At 46.9% G+C, this 17,064-nt stretch overlaps 1 protein-coding gene across 1 annotated transcript; it reads left to right on the top strand.

Annotated features, from left to right (window-relative positions):
- The first annotated feature begins 3,853 nt into the window (after positions 1 to 3,853).
- Positions 3,854 to 14,416, top strand: F3 (coagulation factor III, tissue factor). The gene is made up of 6 exons (XM_037037125.1): positions 3,854 to 4,117; positions 5,249 to 5,360; positions 9,213 to 9,403; positions 11,219 to 11,397; positions 11,938 to 12,097; positions 13,432 to 14,416. The coding sequence occupies exons 1-6, from the start codon at positions 4,018 to 4,020 to the stop codon at positions 13,566 to 13,568; spliced, it is 879 nt and encodes a 292-aa protein (XP_036893020.1). The 5' UTR covers positions 3,854 to 4,017; the 3' UTR covers positions 13,569 to 14,416.
- The last annotated feature ends 2,648 nt before the right edge of the window (positions 14,417 to 17,064 follow it).

Here is a 17,064-nt window from a genome sequence, read left to right as displayed (position 1 = left end):
ATCACCTATTTGTCAAAGCTTTCTTTAAATAATTCTAGACAGTTAACTGGATTTTGAATGACTAGGATAACAGATTTCACTGCTTGGGCTTTCAACTCTGTAATCCTGGCTTGAACGTTAGCTGTGGGACTAGCACATAATTACTTTTACAAAATGCACTATCACGACTGCCAAATTCCCATGACTAACCATACCCTGCCGCGTGTGTTTCAGATTCTGCTGAGTCACTTCTTTGCCCTAGAGCTCTGTGTTCCCACCCTTAATTCCCTCTGGTCTTTTTTCATATTTTTTCCTTTCACCTGAATTTTGGGTAAAATGGTCTCATAGCTTTTTTACCATTTCACATACATATCATAGCTTTATATGAACTACTCTCAATTTCACCTGCTATCACAAGCTTAACCTACCTTTTTCCCGGGGAGATACACATTTTGTACAATTCCTTCTGAAAGGTCCATAAGCCTTGCTATTCAAGGACAGCTCTCAATAGCCTCATCACGTGGCTGAAAAGTCTTCTGATTCACCCTAGAATCCAGTCCTTCAGAAAAATGCTCACCGGTTCCTAAACTTCCACATCCGTTTCCTCTTTCAGCTACCTCTCCTCCTGATGAGATTTTCTGGCTGTAGCAGGCAGGGCTGTAGCAAGGATCATAATCACCAGTTAGACAGACAGCGAAGCTGGCTGTCAAGTGATACCTGACAATCCACAGTGGGTTTACATCAATTGGAACATTTCAAAACACACACTGCCCAGCCCTGAGACAGAGAAATTTCATCTCTTGAATACCAATGAAAACATCCGGCTGCATGCATGGTTCCAAAGAGCATTCCTTGATTCAAGTTAATCGTGCAAAAGGGTTGAGAGATGTAAAGGAACAAAACCGTCCTTTTTCCCCCAAGGAGCTAGAGTGGGGAAAACAAACAACAAACTAGTAGTCAAAATCAAGTGAAGCACGCAGTAAAAATCACACCAGTCAGTGAAATTGGTGGGAGTACTAAGAAAGCACAGGGAAGGGCTGCGACATCGTCCCAGTCATGTTCAGGCCCCTCATCGACCACATGTCATCACTGGTCCGCACGGGCAGCACAACCTCTTCTGCATGTCTCCATGCACGCATTTCAGAGCACAACCATCCAGGTATTTCTGCTGGAGAACAGTGAGTTGCCCAAACTGCACGTTTGCTCCATACCAACTGCAGAGCATTGTTAAGCCTACAGATGAATAAATTAATCCAATAAGCCTGGGCTTGGAGATCAATTTTACTTCCATGCATTGGGGGTGGAGGAAAGCATGGCCTCGGAAAGAAACCTCCTGGAGTCAGAAGATCAGATCTGACAGGTGAGGTCAGGCCAGCCGGTTCACTCGGGCCCAGTGGCCGCAGCACTGTCCCCCGTGACATGATGTCTGTGAGGTCGCCCCAGTCCTCTTGACATTCTAATATCTAATCATAAAGGGATTGGGCAGGACAGTCTGATTATCATTATAGTTTAGGAACTTTTCAAACTTCTCAGAGTCTCCAAGATGTATCGTATAGGAGAGAACATAAGTAACTGATGAGCTTGACTTTACGGAAGGGGGTTAAAAAAATTGTGTAAGGTTAGTGAAATTTTTTAACAACCAAATTTGTGTTCCTGTGCAACAAATAGCAACAGTGAAATTTTAGTAATGTACTTTGAACCGTGCTGAGCATCTGGCCACAGTTTGATCAACCGGGAAAAAACTTTGCTGTGAGATATTATTTATCATAGCCAGTTCTCTTCCTCTTCTTCTCGAAAATAGTAATAATTTTTAGTATTAATAAAATCTTGAGCCCTGGCTGGTGTAGCTCAGTGGATTGAGCACAGGCCTGCCAACCACACGATCACAGTTCGATTCCCAGTCAGGGCACATGCCTGGGTTGCAGGCCAGTTCCCAGCAGGGGACTCACGAGAGGCAACCATACATTGATATTTCTCTCCTTCTCTCCTTCCCTTCCCCTCTAAAGATATATAAATAAAATCTTTTTAAAAATCTTGAAGAATGTTGCTCTACTTTTACTCCAAAATCTATGCAAACACCCAAGAAATTCCTCTTTCTGCCTGATCATTTTAGTGACTGTGCACAATACATATTTATGTAATTATCAACCTCTAAGGCAATTTTTGTAATGCAATCTAATGTTAAATACATTTTTATTATCAAATTGCTGGTCTTAACATGACTTAAAGCTCTTCCTGGTTTCAGGAGAGTTGGTGGCTCCAAACGGAATCTGTAGACAGAGCAACAATTCCTTCGGTCTTCTAGCACACCGGACTGAAATGCAACATTTTCTCCTACTTGCCTTCAACTCCACAGTAGAAAAAAATCACACTCCATGTGGGGCCAACAGACTCAGGTCAGAGACTGCAAAAAGGAGGATTGCATGACTAAGTTTTGCAAATATAAACTTTGTGGGTTTTAGAGCTGGAAGAGAGCTCACAGAGGAAATCAGCAAGTTCAGCCCACAGTTTCCAGGACGAAAGGACTACAAGAGCCAAACCTGGATGTACTATTTCAGTTCAGGCAAAGGGAGAAAACAAAACTCTTGCAAAGTTTTCTTTCTTTTAAAAATTAGGGTAATGCTATGCCTCAGCAGGCTATATGGAAATATGTGTACAGTATACATTAAAATGCAAAGCTGATTTCCCTGGGGGTGGGGAGCAGTGGGAAAGAAGGACAGGGAAAAAAAAAGACTACACGCTCCCGCTAAAAACTCCTCCGTATGTTTCATAGGCAACTACAGGGTAATAATGAATGATGGGATGTTAGCCCTGTTCAACACCATTCAGTATAAGAGTAGGCATTCTCTTGCCTGACCATTTTACAGCAAAGTCCTAATTCAGAAAAACCAAACTTAAGATTGGTAGCACGAAAGTCTGATTATGTATTTTAATTTCATTTTTTGTTTCTCTGCTCTTGAGGGGAACTCAGTTGCACGAATGCCTTCTTCAACGTGAGAACAATCCTTTCTGAAACCACAGGCTGCAGACGTCACTCTAGAATTCTCCCAGGGGCAAGATGCCAGGTTTAGGGGCTGCTTTTCCACGGTCACTACCCCGGGTCGCTAAGGACATAACTGACCTTCGGACCTGTCCGCAAACACCTGCATCTCCACCGCCTTTATAGACCTCCGCTAGGGGCCGCGGGGGGGGGGGGGGGGGGNGGGGGGAGGGGGGTAGAAAGGCAGGTATCATTGCCATCAGAGTCGAAGACCAAACCGCAGCTGGCAGAGGGCCCTCCCTGCTCAACGCCCCGCGGTTGCGGCTGCAGACTCCGAGGCTCGGCCCCTTTGTGGGCAAAACGCGGGAGAAACGCCCCCGATGTTCGAGCAGAGGCAGGAGACCAGAGTTGGTACTTGGTGTTAAACTTGGTACATCCTGCCCCTTCCATTGGCTGGGACAACGCTGCACCACCGAGCGGAAGGAGGACTCCCCTGCCCGAGTTCTCCCCGAGAACTCCTTCCAACGCTCCTTCTCTTTCTCCCGCCCACAGACCTGCGGTCCACTCGGGGCGGGGCGGCAGCGGAGTCGCCCGCCTGCGTGGCCTGGGGCCAGCAGGCTGGGGGTCAGGGGACGTGGAGAGGCCGGAGCCCCGGTTCCCCTCCGCACCTGGAGCCTCCAGCGCCCGAGAGGCAACTTGGAGCCCGCCGGCGCGGTTGAATCACGAGTGAATCACACTCTTCGCAGGGTCTCGGAGTTTCCTACCGAGAGGAGGCGGGGCAGCGCTGCGGATTCGCTCGGGCCGCGCCGAGCGCCTGCGGGGACCCGGCGGGGGCGGGAGGGGGGCGGGAGGGGGACGCGGGGCGGGGCTGCGCCCCGGGCTGGAGAGGCGCGGGCGTCCGCGCGGCCCTTTATAGCGCTCCGGGCACCCGCCTCCCCAGACTCAGGGTCCCCGAGCCACTTCCAGCCTTCTACGGCCGCCCAAGGGTGCCTTCGGCCCAACCTCTCCAGCCTCAGGGCGCAAGAGAATCCTTCTGATCTCGCCACTGGCTCACGGACATGGCGACTCCCACCGGATCCTGGTTGCTCGGCACCGAGACCGCTGTCTCTAGAACGCTGCTTCTCGGCTGGGTCCTAGTCCAGGTTGTCGGAGCCTCAGGTGAGTGGCACCCGCCTCTCCGCCGTCCTGGGGCGCTCCACCGGAAGGAGGGTGGACAGTCCTGGCTGACCGCTGACTCTGCTGCCCCAAGGTGCCCCCCCAGCGCCTGCGGAACGCAGCCACGTTCGAGCACCGCCGTTTGAATGAACCTGGGCTGGTGGCGCGCAGGCGGGAGCTGGAGGGAAGGTGGTTCGCGCACGGACAGGGCCTGCGTCTGCTGGAGATGCTTTCGGGGAAGTGCGTTGTTGCCTAAGTGTATTTGTGGCTTCAGCTTTAAAGTTTAGGGAGAGATCTTCCCAGTGACTTTGAAAGTGGTACTTGGGTCCTCACCTGCATGGGTCAGTGGGCAATGGTGTGGATATTATCCGTAAGTGCGAACTTCACTTAATAGAGAGCGGCCCTCAGTATAATCTTGATGGTCTTTGTTTTAGATTGGGTTAGAGACAATCCTGTTGCAAAATGTCGCTTGAACTGAAGCAGTCATTACACTGTGCGTGTCCCAATACGCCTGTTCTATGTGCAAGGCAGACAGAGACTGACCCAGGGACTATTGCAAAGCAAACCATAATAATAAAGCATCGTAACCAGTGTACATCCCCTGGTGCGATAGGCTGCCCATCTGCCTGGGTGTCCGTGGAAGTTTCAGTACAGAGACATCATAGGTAAAAATGAAGAAGGTCAAGATTTGGCTTTATCATTAGATGCAGCCCTAACTCTCACGCATGTGGAATTTGCCCTTTTCCATAACTTGTGGAAGGCCATTTCTAGCCCGCCCTCTGCCCAATCCTAGAGTCCCCCAACTGGGCCACGGACACCCTAGGGCACTGGTGGCTCCCGGGCTGTGCTTCCAGGTCATGTTAACACAGGGAGTCCCCCGTGAATGACTTCAAACAACGGTTTCCAGATCCTTGTCTGTTTCCTTACATTGCAAGAAAGATCTTAGCATAAGGAAATTCTGGGACTGGGAAAAATTTGAAGATTTTTTATTTTGATAATTCATTACTGCGGCTTTTGTGGTTGGGGAAAAATAGTGTTGGGTTTATGGTGATGTTTGGGGCGGAGGTGTTTTATACCCACATGAAATCATGTGCTGAGAAGTTCATGTAATAATAGCTGTTTCTCTGTTTAAAGGCTCTACAGGTGTCGTGGCAGCATATAATTTAACTTGGAAATCAACTAATTTCAAGACAATTTTAGAATGGGAACCCAAACCCATCAATCACATCTACACTGTTCAGATAAGGTAAGCTAAGTGCAAAACAAGAAAAATAAGGTTTTTGATGTTTCCTCTTTCCTGTGCTGAATACAAATACCTGTAAAGCTGATTGATGGATGAGATTACTTAATCGGTGACTTGGTGATTTGCTGACCAGAGCCATACTCGATCAAGCCTACATTTCCAGACTTTGAATTGATAAAACATTGTAATTGTTTTTGGAGATGATGGAAAAATTCCTAAGTGGAGTATGAGCTGGGGGCGGGGGGGGGGGCAGTTAGCCTTCTGGAGCCGGTCATGTTGGCACTGATAGGTGATGTGGTTCTACGTGGACAAGTAATCTTACCGCAGTACACACGTCTGTTTCCAGGATGTCTAGACTGGGAGCCTGCTCTAACATGTTAGGGAAGAGATGAGGGAGAAATCGGATGTATACTTTGCTCTGAAGCAGTGTTTATGCATTCACTTTTGGATTCATGATTCAAAATTCGGTGCTTAGGTGATAGCAGAGGAGGTCAATCTCATGACTCACCACACCGGAAAGACTCCTCTCTGTACCCTCAGCTATCAGGGCTGCTCTGCTTATTTAACTTTGTCTCTGATTGACAGCTCTCCCCCAAGAACCTGTACTTCAGCATATTCAGTCTAAATGTCGACGTGTCTTCCTTCATGGTTTTCAGCATATCTTGCAGGTTTCTGGTTTCTGAAAGGTTCTAGGAGGCTCATTAGAGATCTTATTAACTAGAGGAGAGCAGCTGTGGAGGTTATTTTAAAACTAGTTGTATAAAGGCACAAAAAGTATCACTGGCTAAATTTAAAGCATTTTGCTTTTTGGTTTGGTTTAGCTGGTGTCAAGCCTTTTGTAGCATTGGGAATGCAAGACCTAAGTATCAGGAAGCTCTTTAATGTGGATGTTGTTGTTTTTCAAAACGAACTTAATGACAACTGTTGCCTAACCAGTAGAGAATTTGTGTGTGTGTGCGCGCCTGTACAGATAGAGGGAGAGAAAGGAAATTCATAGCCTGAGATCATAATTATGATTATGGTCAAATTTGTCAATGCAGATTCCATTAGTCCATACAGAGCTGAAGTTTACGTCAGTAGATACTTTTCTTCTGCAGAGTGAAAATAACGTTTTGGGAGGAATGCTTGCCTCCTAAACATATTCAGTCTCACGTTTGGTGGGCATGTGGAAACATAGTTAAGATTTACCTGATTTTTAAACGTGAGCCTTTGTTAGTTCTCAATTCTTGGACTTCCCAAGGCGATTTTAAATGAATGTAGCCTCTAATGTACAAACACCCGTGAAGAGCTGCCGCTTGGGGGCGCTCGCGACACGGGATTCTAGCGAGGCTGGTAGTCCCTCAGCGCTTCTGACTGTGTGCTAGAGAACACGTGAGCAGTCCTTCCTCCCTGCAGGAGACTTCACTCTTCTCCATCCTCCCTGTGGGGTAAACAGGGCTCCCGGGTGAACAGAACCACAGTAATCATTTTATAGAAGAGAGAAACGTTGCCCTGGGGAGGTGAGGGATTTGTTCATGACTACTTTAACGGTGAGCGCCCAGCCAGGTCTGGAACCTTGCAAGGTCTCCCCCGTATTCCTCCGCTGCCTTCTCGGCCGTTCAGTCAGGGTGAAGCCCGCAACTGGCAGGAGGAAGGACGGCTGGTGCCAGAACACGAAGTTTTTCCTTTCTCAGGCTTGTCTGTGAGGCTCCATCTCTTTGGTGGCCACCTTCCCTCTCGGTTTTCCTTCTTCAGAGGAAACATCTTAACCTGCTGGTCCTCTTCACCCACTACTGGCCTCTCCCAGCCGCAGGGCCGCACTGCTGGACCTGAAGTCCCTACTGGGATATCCAGCTGTCGTCTCCCTTTGAGAAAGTTTGTGATCATTGCAAACTGTTGTTGGTTCAAGCACAGAAACATCCATCACCTGTAATGTTGATTCCACGGGAATGTTTGCATTCTGAAACTCCACTTCCAAAGCTTCTAAAAAACATCCCTTTCCTAAATTAGTGATTCTGTTGGGGTTTTTAGTAATTAAGACAGGACTTTTCTTATTTACAAATCGGGAGATTTTGCAATAAATACCTGGTGGACCCTCGAAGGCTGTTAAAGTGTTAATCCTTGTACTAGTGTTCAGAGGAACTGACTACAGAATTGCCCCTTCATTACCTGTTCACACAACTTTACTGATTCTACTAGCTGTGGTGATGTAGGTCCTCGTGCTAAATTTTGCCACTGAGTACTGTGATTTCGACACATAAGTTGGGAGGAGCCAAATACTATCTCTCAGTGGGCATGTGTTTGCAGAGGGTGGCACTCTTTCCCCTGTCCTCTGAATGATCTGTTTGCCACAGTGATGGAGAAGAATCATGTTTTCCTACACTTTTGTAAAATGCATTTTGGTCCCTCGAATTAAGACAGCCTCTCTACTTTTATACAAATAATTAGAGAAATCTAAGAAATCAAAATATTTCTGTATCAATGTTAGTTTGTGAATTTTAGGAGAAAGCATATGTTCACCCATACCCTCACAACCTGATTATTTATTTAGCTCCGATTCTCTAGCACATACATATTTATGGCTCTTATGTGTGTATTCAGACTATTGAATTCAGCTTGTTTTCTCCCTGATTCAACCTGTAAATGCAAATCATCTAGTAGTCAGCAAGGTCTGGCTGTGTATAAGCCCTGCAGATTTGCTACTTAACAGCAAACACAAGGGCACGGGCCCCTGGTACCAAGCTGACCATGTTAAATATGAAGCGCTTTAATGAAGACGCCAGTGCTGGGGAACAGGGAAGGGAGACGTCAGTTCTGGGCAAGGAGATCTGGAAATTCCTGAAGGGAGTGGGGTTGGGACATGGCCTTAAATGATGGCAGGGCCGTGGCAGAGAAGGACGCTGAAGAGAAGGGAAGAGCAGCGTAGCTCTCAGTTTATAGGGGGCAGAAGTACGTGGGTCACATTGCAGCAGCATTGACCTACACGCTGTTTTGGTCCTTTAAAGTAATCTTAAATTTATACAGATTCTTTAAATAATTTCCTCTTCAGGGAGGTCTTACAAAAGGAAGATCTTTAGTCTCTTAGTCCCTCAGACTTTGTCCGAGAGATACTACTCCCTGGACTGTTATTCTGTAATCTTCAATGGGACGTATTTGCCTCTTGTAAAAGCCAGGGGGAAGTGTAGCAGAAGAGGGGAACAGACCCAGTTCTCACCTCCTTAGTTACATGACCTGGTACGAGCTACGTGGCGTTCCTGAACCTCAGTGTCCTTGTGTATAGAAGATCCACTACTACTGTCTTAGAATGATCATATCAAATGAAACGTGTAAAAGGCCTACTACAGCACTACTTGGCATAGAGTAGATTCAGTATATGTTAAATAACCACACCAATAGTTGTTGTGATAGAATGTCATATATAGAATATATTATATAGATTCCATTATTAGTACGTTGACTATATTCTACAGACTATAGAATGTGATAGAATAGAATATGGTACAATATAATAAGTAATAAATAATTGAGTCCTAGTACAAAAAAATTGTCTACATTTTAAGAAAGATATTTAACAAAATGGTTAAAAGCACAGACCCAGTCATCAAACTGCTCTCTGGCTCTCAGTCTAGGTGTGTGACTTGGAGCTGGTCACCTAATCTCACGTTGCCGCACTTACCTCCTCCGTGAAAACGGGTGATTACAGAGCCGTCCCAGGTCACCGTGAGGACTGCAGTGCGCCCGGAGTGCTCAGCGTAGCAAGTGCGTGCTCCCGAGTGGTTGGGGAGGCTATTGTTGTAACAGCGCCGAAGCCAGAAAGCCTTCTGTCTTATTGGGTACGAATCCTAATGTACCATTTCTCTTCCTTCCTTTCTTTAGCCGTAGATTAGGAAATTGGAAAAGCAAATGCTACTTCACAGCAGAGACAGAGTGTGACCTCACTGATGAGATTGTGAAAGACGTGAAGCAGACGTACTCAGCGCGGGTCCTTGTCATGCCGGCGAATGCCACCGGTTACGCTGGGGAGCCAGTGTATACAAAATCCCCAGAGTTCACGCCTTACTTAGACAGTAAGTGTTTGGTTTCCTTCTTGCTAGTATCAGCTTCTGAATCTTTTTGTGACCTTATGACCCTTAGAGGGCCCTAGATAAAAAAGCACTACTCCATGAACACATTTTTTTTCTCAGAAAGTGGGTAGTGCCTCTCGCTCATTCTGATGTGGTCGGGGACTGACAGAGCGTGAACCTGGGAGTCAATAACAGTGTCATTGGGCACCTCTTCCCACTGGGCTGTTCCCAGACTATACCAGTAACAGGCTGAGTGGGGCCAATGGGACTAGGAAACCCACCAGGGCTGGGGTTTCAGCGTTTTTCCACATATATTTCAGGGGTTATATTTACATGTGTATACATTACACAGAAATACCCTAAAAACTCTGTCCCGAATTCTGTCGGACCAGAAGTCCCAGTTGAAGGCTTTTCACGGTCACACATGCACAGGGAAAGTCTCCTTTCCCTCTGCTCTCAACTCGCCGACCTTTTTTAATTAGTTGGCCGTGGTTTGCGCCTGCACTTGCCCAACCAGCTCTCAGCCTGCTCCCTTCATGCTGGTCTTTGCAAGTGCAGAATGCTTTCCTGCCTGGCCTTTGCCCCAGTGTGCTGACCTAGCATCTCCCAGAGGAATGCATGGCATTCCTGCCAAACAGGAGATTGCATTTTCTTGTCATGACTGTGGTTCCGAAGTAGGTGTTTTAAATAAACGTGTAGCACACTGGGAAGAGTGAAAGCTTGTAAGGTCTTTAAATCTTGAAAGGTCTTTGAAGAAGACCTAGAGTGAAAGGTTAAAATGAAAGTGTCATGTGATTGGTGCTTTTATACGTATCCTTCTAATCACCTGGCGAGAGAAAATACTTTCTCAGGCAGAGATGGTGAGAAGGGGCAGAGGGGCCCAGCCTTTCCCCTTGAGTATCTACTTGGAGGGTGGAAATAGAAGGTAGCCTTAGCCCAGGTGAATCTGGCTTCCTTCCCTGAGCCCCTGTTGGCCAGAACCTGTCCTCAGACTCTTGCGGTGTTTTTCCCTTGTGTGCCGGCCACAGCGGGCTCTCGGCCGGCCGGAGCTCACGCACCACGTCCACAGCCCCTCCCGCACCTCGGCCGCCTGGGCTGTCCTGCTCCTTCCCTTGAGGGCATCCTCACCCTTGAGGTTTTTATGAGCCACTTCAAATCCACTTTTGGTGCAAGATAAATATATTATACATATGTATGGCTCATACTTGCATATAATTTGCATTAAATTATTGGGATTGGTTTTACTGTTATTCAGCCAAAGTGCATAAGATGATTAGAGTCCCAGAGGTTAAAACTGGTCCCTTGAGGTACCAAGGACATTTCCAGGTTTCCCCACAGCCCCTAGTTTATTGTACCCACCTAAAAATGGAATCGTATATGGCTGTACTGTTTCATAAAGTAGCCACTAACCACATGTGGCTATTGAGCGCCAGAATTATGCTCTAAGGCTATAAAATACACACTAATTGTGAAAAATATCTCCAAAAGCATTTAGATTGATTATATGTTAAAATGATAGTATTTTTGCCACACTGGGGTAAATAAAATATATTATTGAAGTTCATTTCACCCGTTCCTTTTCACATTGTCTAATGTGACTACAGGGAAAGGCACCATGACCTTGGTGGCTCTGGTTGTATTTCCGACAGGCAGCACGGCCACAGAAGGTCTCGGGGTCGGGCACTGGTACTGCTGAGCTTGCTGTCACTAGGGAGCTGATTCTGTGCAGGTGTTTTATGAGGGGTCACCAGGGTGTCACTAACCATGATAACTAAATGGGATTCTTTGGTTCCAACGAAGTTTATTTTCTATGTTTAGCAAGCCTCGGACAGCCAAGAATTCAGAGTTTTGAACAAGTCGGGACAAAACTGAATGTGGTCGTACAGGACTCACGGACCTTAGTCAAAGCGAACGGCACGTTCCTGAGCCTCCGGGATGTTTTCGGCGAGGACTTGAATTACGTACTTTATTATTGGAAATCTTCAAGTACCGGAAAGGTGAGGATCCTTTCCTTTGATGTTATGCCGTACCTTAAATCGCGAGTCCTTGAGTTTTACAACCCACTCCTCCGACTCAAAGATGGCAGAACTGGGTAGATGAGACTGTGGTGGAGTGGGCGGGGCGCCTGCTGTCCTGTTTGTGCCGGACTTCGAGCGACCTTGTGACTTCGGGCAGGGTCCCCTTGGACACTCGAGTTCTTCGGCCGAGAGGGTGGACCAGATAACCTCTAAGGTTCCTGTCCGGTCTCATATTTCTTTCTCAATTGAAGATCCCAGGAACAAAATTTATTTTTCCGTTCAATAATTAATGTATCCTTTTTTCCTTTACTCCAAGTATCTCCTAAAGGGGCTAAGCTGGCCATTTCTAGGCCTGGGGAAAGTGTCCTCAGCCGCCGTCACCAGGCACTGTCTGGCGCAGTCCCTTTGTCCCTGCACACGCCGGGTGTGCCCACGCAGGCTCTTCCTGCTCAGTGCTAGTGAGGGAGCAAGCGCTCACGTGGAGCCCAGATGAATTATGAACTCTCTCTCTTTTAACAGAAAACAGTCAAGTCAAACACTAATGAGTTTTTGATTGATGTGGATAAAGGAGAAAACTACTGTTTCAATGTTCAAGCAGTGATTCCATCGCGAAAAGTTAACCAGAAGAGTCCAGAAAGTGCCATTGAGTGCACTAGCCAGGAGACAAGTCTGTTCAAAGGTGAGCGGCTCTGTCCAGCAGGCACGGGCACACGGACGGGTGCCTTCCGGAGGACCCCCCTCCCTCAGAACCAGGATGTGCTTTCACTCGGAGAAAAACTGTCTTGATTTTTCTTGTTTCTGTAAGGGTTTGAGGGGGTAACTCATAATGTTAGGCATTGAGAGATGTCTCTGTGTGGTTCCCTTACGGTAGCAGGTCTTCTCTGCTATGGACTAAGCTCTCCGCTGAGCACTGGGCACACAGCCCATGTTGGGAGGTTAGCATCCATCACACATTTCTCTGGACATGTTTTCATACTTAAATTCTAATCTTGGGGGCTTGTGGGGAGCCCCTGAAGCAGCTGTGGGCACCTGCGGTGGGCTGTGGCCACAGAGGATAAACGATCTCACCCACTAAGGGAAGGGATCGAGTCTCTTGCATGTGCCCATGGATGTATGTGTGCCCATGGATGTGTGCCCGTGCCTGCGCACACACTGGGGCCCACATACAGCAGCCGTGGCTCCTGACTGGAGCGGCCGTGGGTGTTCAGACACGTACAAGAGGCCGACAGCCTGGCAGTCTCCCTCCAGGCTTTGTACAGAAAGTGCTCTGAGCTCTTTCAGGGAGTCCGAGTCAAAGGACAGTGATGATGACCGAGCCCCTTGCTGAGAGGAGATGTGGAAATTTAAAAGCACTTTAAAATAGATTCTCCTCCATTTATTGACATTGGTGGAAGGGAAGGGCCCTCCTTCACTCTGGTCCTGCCCCTCCAGCCCATCACACCCACAGCCCTCACGTCCACCCTCCTCAAACCCACTCCGGTTCCGCTGCCTCTGTCTCACGCACACCCCAGTCGCTGCTTTCCAGGCCTCCTCGCTGCTGAAATGTGTCCTTGGGGAACCATTGTAAATGCCACCCCACCAGGAAGCCTTCTTATTGCCCCAACCAGTTACCACCTCCCTGCACCTGAATTCTGGTAGCAGTCTGTGTGTCTGTGCAGATGGCCCATCTTAGACCATCATCATTGCCACCAAACGCAGCATTATTTTTGGCCACTTGTTTCTAACAGCTGCTCTTACTTCAGTCTACGGGTACCTCCTCTAGACTATGAACGTTATTTTTTACCGAATGGCCCATTTAATGCTTTTGGCCATTGTCAATTGCCCTAAGTCATCTAGGGTTTGACAAATTCTTCCCTGACCAAAATGTGTTGTGGCAGAAAGAGTAGAGGAAAGAAATTTCAAATTACGCACAAACAGGGTGATGCGATTTGGGATTAAGCCCTCACTCCCGCACTCTGATAAATGGGATTCGGGCTCTCTTTCCTCGCTGACTTGGTGCCTTTTGTTTTTCAGACAAGTTCTTCATCATCGGAGCAGCGGTGTGTGTGGCCGTTGTCTTCATCACCGCCCTGTCGCTGTGTCTGTGCTACTGCAGGAAGGCCAGAGCAAGACGAAGCAGCAAGAAGAGTGCCCCCTTCTCTGTTGCGTAGAGCACACGACCCTGGAGCTGCCGACGTCGCCAGAGTCTGTGTTGCACTGTGACCAAGAACTTTTAAGAGAACAGAATAGATGGAAACAAAAAGAAGTGTTTTGACGCACAGAGGCACTTGGGCCCAAAGACAGTTCTTTATCTGACTGTTCTCATGACTAACATTCTGGTTTCGACCCCAGCACCTGTCACGCTGGAATGTGGTGAACGGTACGACCAATCCCAAGGCTTTTAAATTTCTTTTTTTTAACACTATGGCACCTTTTGCACATATCATGCTTTAGGCGGAATGTTCTACACTCAGGACAAAACCAGGTCATCTGAGCAAAAACAAATGAACAAATGCCTTAAAAAATCCTGGGTGGACTTTTGGAGAACTTTTCAGAGGCTGACTTTAAACCATGGGGGAAAGTAAAATGGAAATTGGGTGGACTTTTCTAACCTATGTCTGTCTTTTTTTCAATGTGGTGTTTAGGTACTTCTCTTTTTTAAGAGGTGTTTTGGAAGTTCCAAACGACTAGCAAGGTTTTGCATGAATGTATTAAACGCGGAAGACTTCCACTTCGGGCACGTTCCTGACATGCATTACAGTCTGGCACTTTAACTGACATCAGTGCTGTTGACTAAACACTTGACAGCTAACGACAATATATAGACTTTGTATTTTAGAGTTTATGATTTAAGGTACTTAAAGCTTATGTGGGCAATGTCATATATATTTATATAATTTTTGAAAAGGGTTTATATGTGGGGATTTATATTTATAGAGGTGATATTGTTCTGTTTGTATATATTGAGATAATTTATTTAATATACTTTTCTACAAATAAAGGTGACTGGGAATTGTGACCATTGTGTTCTTATATCTTCCATTTATTGTTTGTGATGTTGTCCTTGCTTTAGTTGGCTCAGCTGCGGTGACAAAGGACCCTGAGACCCTCAATGGCCCTGACAACATTATTTTTGTATTATTTTTGCTTCTCATGTACATTAGTTTGCTTGCTGTGGGTTGACTACAGCTGCTTTTAATATCTTCCCATTCTAGGACCCAAACTAAAGTGAAGCCCAAACTCAAGTGAAGCCCATATTCGGGTCAGGGCAGAGGACAGGCGACAAGAAGCTGGTAGAAACAGGCAGCCACGTCTCCAAGCTTTTAAGTTGCCTCTTAAAACTCGTGCTCCATATTGGCCCGCTGTCACTTCAGCTGCTGTGACACTGGCCCAAATGAGACACATGACCAAGCTTGACAATACCCTGCCTCCAGAGAGGCACCAAAAGTCACAGGACAGTGGACAGGACAGTGTCACAGGGAAGGTGGAACTTACACGATCTGCCGCAGGTTAAGAGGGGGAGATTTCTTGCTGTAGACATTATTTTGAGTTGGCAGATGACAGCTGGAGGGGAGAAAGAAAAATTCTTTGGGTTATTGCCTTAAAATTGGATAAAAGGACAATGTAAGACAGAGTAGAGTTGGAGTCTCTAGAACAGGGGTGTCGAACTCACTTCCCCAGGGGCCACATCAGCCTCGCAGCTGCCTTCAAAGGGCTGAAACAATTTTAGGACTGTAGAAATGTAACTACTCCTTAACTGTTAATGAGTTGAAATTACATTTGGCCCTTTGAAGGCAACCGGGAGGCTGATGTGACCCCCAGTGAAAATGAGTTTGACACCCCTGCTGTAGAATTAATTAGAAGCTCTTTGCAGGCGGGACTGAGTCGAGGTCACGTTAACTGCTCTGCCAGGGTGACCGTGCAGATGGGTTCTTATGGTGGAGTCAGGTGCATCACCTCCCACCAGAATGCAAGGACGGTGAGTCCTCCATGCACAGACAAATAAAATACAGCAGAACCGTCCTGTTCTCTCAGCTGTACTGAGAGAAGATTCTAACTCCTGATGAAAGTGAGGTTCCTGGCCCCCACTTGGGCCACAACCCGATCTGCCTCCTGCTGTGGGAGCCTGGGCCCGGACGGTTCGGGAAGAGCATCCAGATGGCACAGCCCCCTGGACGCGGTCCCACAGGGAGACCCCGAGCAAGCGTTGAAACGAGCAAAGACTCAGTTCACCGGTCCAGCCATTCATAACATTGAATCCATTTTGTTCCTTTGCCGAAAATAACTAAGCAGGGGCAACAAAACTCTAAACACGAAATGTTTGATGCAACATTACGTTCTAAGGAAGACTAGACAAAACAAACTTTTTGATGTTCCCTAAAAATGGTAGCCTGAAATGGAAAAAAAAAGGTACACGTTTTGGAGAAATTCAGGAAAACAGACTAGTGGATCGAGCTGGTTTTGTTGGTTGGTTCCCAACAATCAATGTGTTGATACTGAAGAGTGTGTGTGATGTGTTCCTCACACATACCAGTGTGATGAGCCGTACAAGGCGGCAGCGTGTGTTGCGTCAGGAAAAGAGGGGGCGCACGTGCAGCAGAATCAACAGAAGAAAGGTTGGGTGGGACGTGTCCAGAAAGAAGTGTGCTTTGTCCAGTATCTTGATTTCCTGCACACAGGGCCACCCAGGTCAGAGAGCTTAGTTAGCACTGCTCAAGTGTAAAACAAGCCCCTGAAGCCGGTGTCTGGCAGGGCACTTCCATTAGGCTGCCTGTTCCCTGTCAGGAATCATTGCAGCATTATGCAATCCTGTGGCCTCATAATCTAAGGAATTTTAATGGTCCCACTAAAGAAAATACTGGCAAAGTAAAAGCAGGTCTGAGTGGTAAGGAGAGGGTCTGACTGTTCACAGGGAAGGAATCCACTGCAGATTCCAATGAAGCCTCCCTGTGGTGGACAGGAAGCTTCAATGCCACAAATTTTAACCCTGTCTCAGGTTGCCACAGCTCTCCTGATCGCTGAGCCGAAATAGATGCTGCTGCTAACAGCATCCTGAGCACTGGAGCAGAAACCGTACTACCAGTTGTTGGCCGATACCCAGAAGCCATCCCACCCTCCAGTGGGCCAGATTCTACTGCATTACTTACCCTAGCCCTTAGAGAATCCCGTACACCTGTTACTAAACGTAACTTTCATACTTTGAAGAGAGATTTTTTTTTACCATCTTAAGTAATTGACCAAGTTTGACTTACATAGAAGAAGTTTATACTTGTGGAATCCAAAAACAGTTTGCCTTAGAGCCGATGGCCTCCCATCTAAGTACCTGTCTCTTGACTAAATAAACAATCTCTATCCATCAAATAGTAGATAAATGAATTCTCAAACATAATTTTTACCTGTTTTAGCATATGTGTATTTAGCATGTTGTTTTTCTCCCAAGGTTGCCTGAGAAGGTGTATTAGTGTTACAATGGGACCTTCATCGTGATGTATATAGTGACCAGTTCTCTTTTCCCACAGCCCCTGCTTTTCAACTGAGTGTTTGGGTGATTCTGCCTTTGCCATTCAGCATATTCTCATAGCTACAGAAAATTGGTCTAGGAGTCGGCACACGGCCTAACCTAGTCCAGGAAGGGCAAATCTCAGGGTCGTTTGTTTTTTTTTTCTG

Source organism: Sturnira hondurensis, unplaced genomic scaffold, assembly GCF_014824575.4.
Source record: "Sturnira hondurensis isolate 20B ecotype Veracruz unplaced genomic scaffold, ASM1482457v3 Scaffold0022910, whole genome shotgun sequence".
Lineage (NCBI taxonomy): Eukaryota > Metazoa > Chordata > Mammalia > Chiroptera > Phyllostomidae > Sturnira > Sturnira hondurensis.
This window is presented reverse-complemented; position numbering and strand designations above follow the sequence as displayed.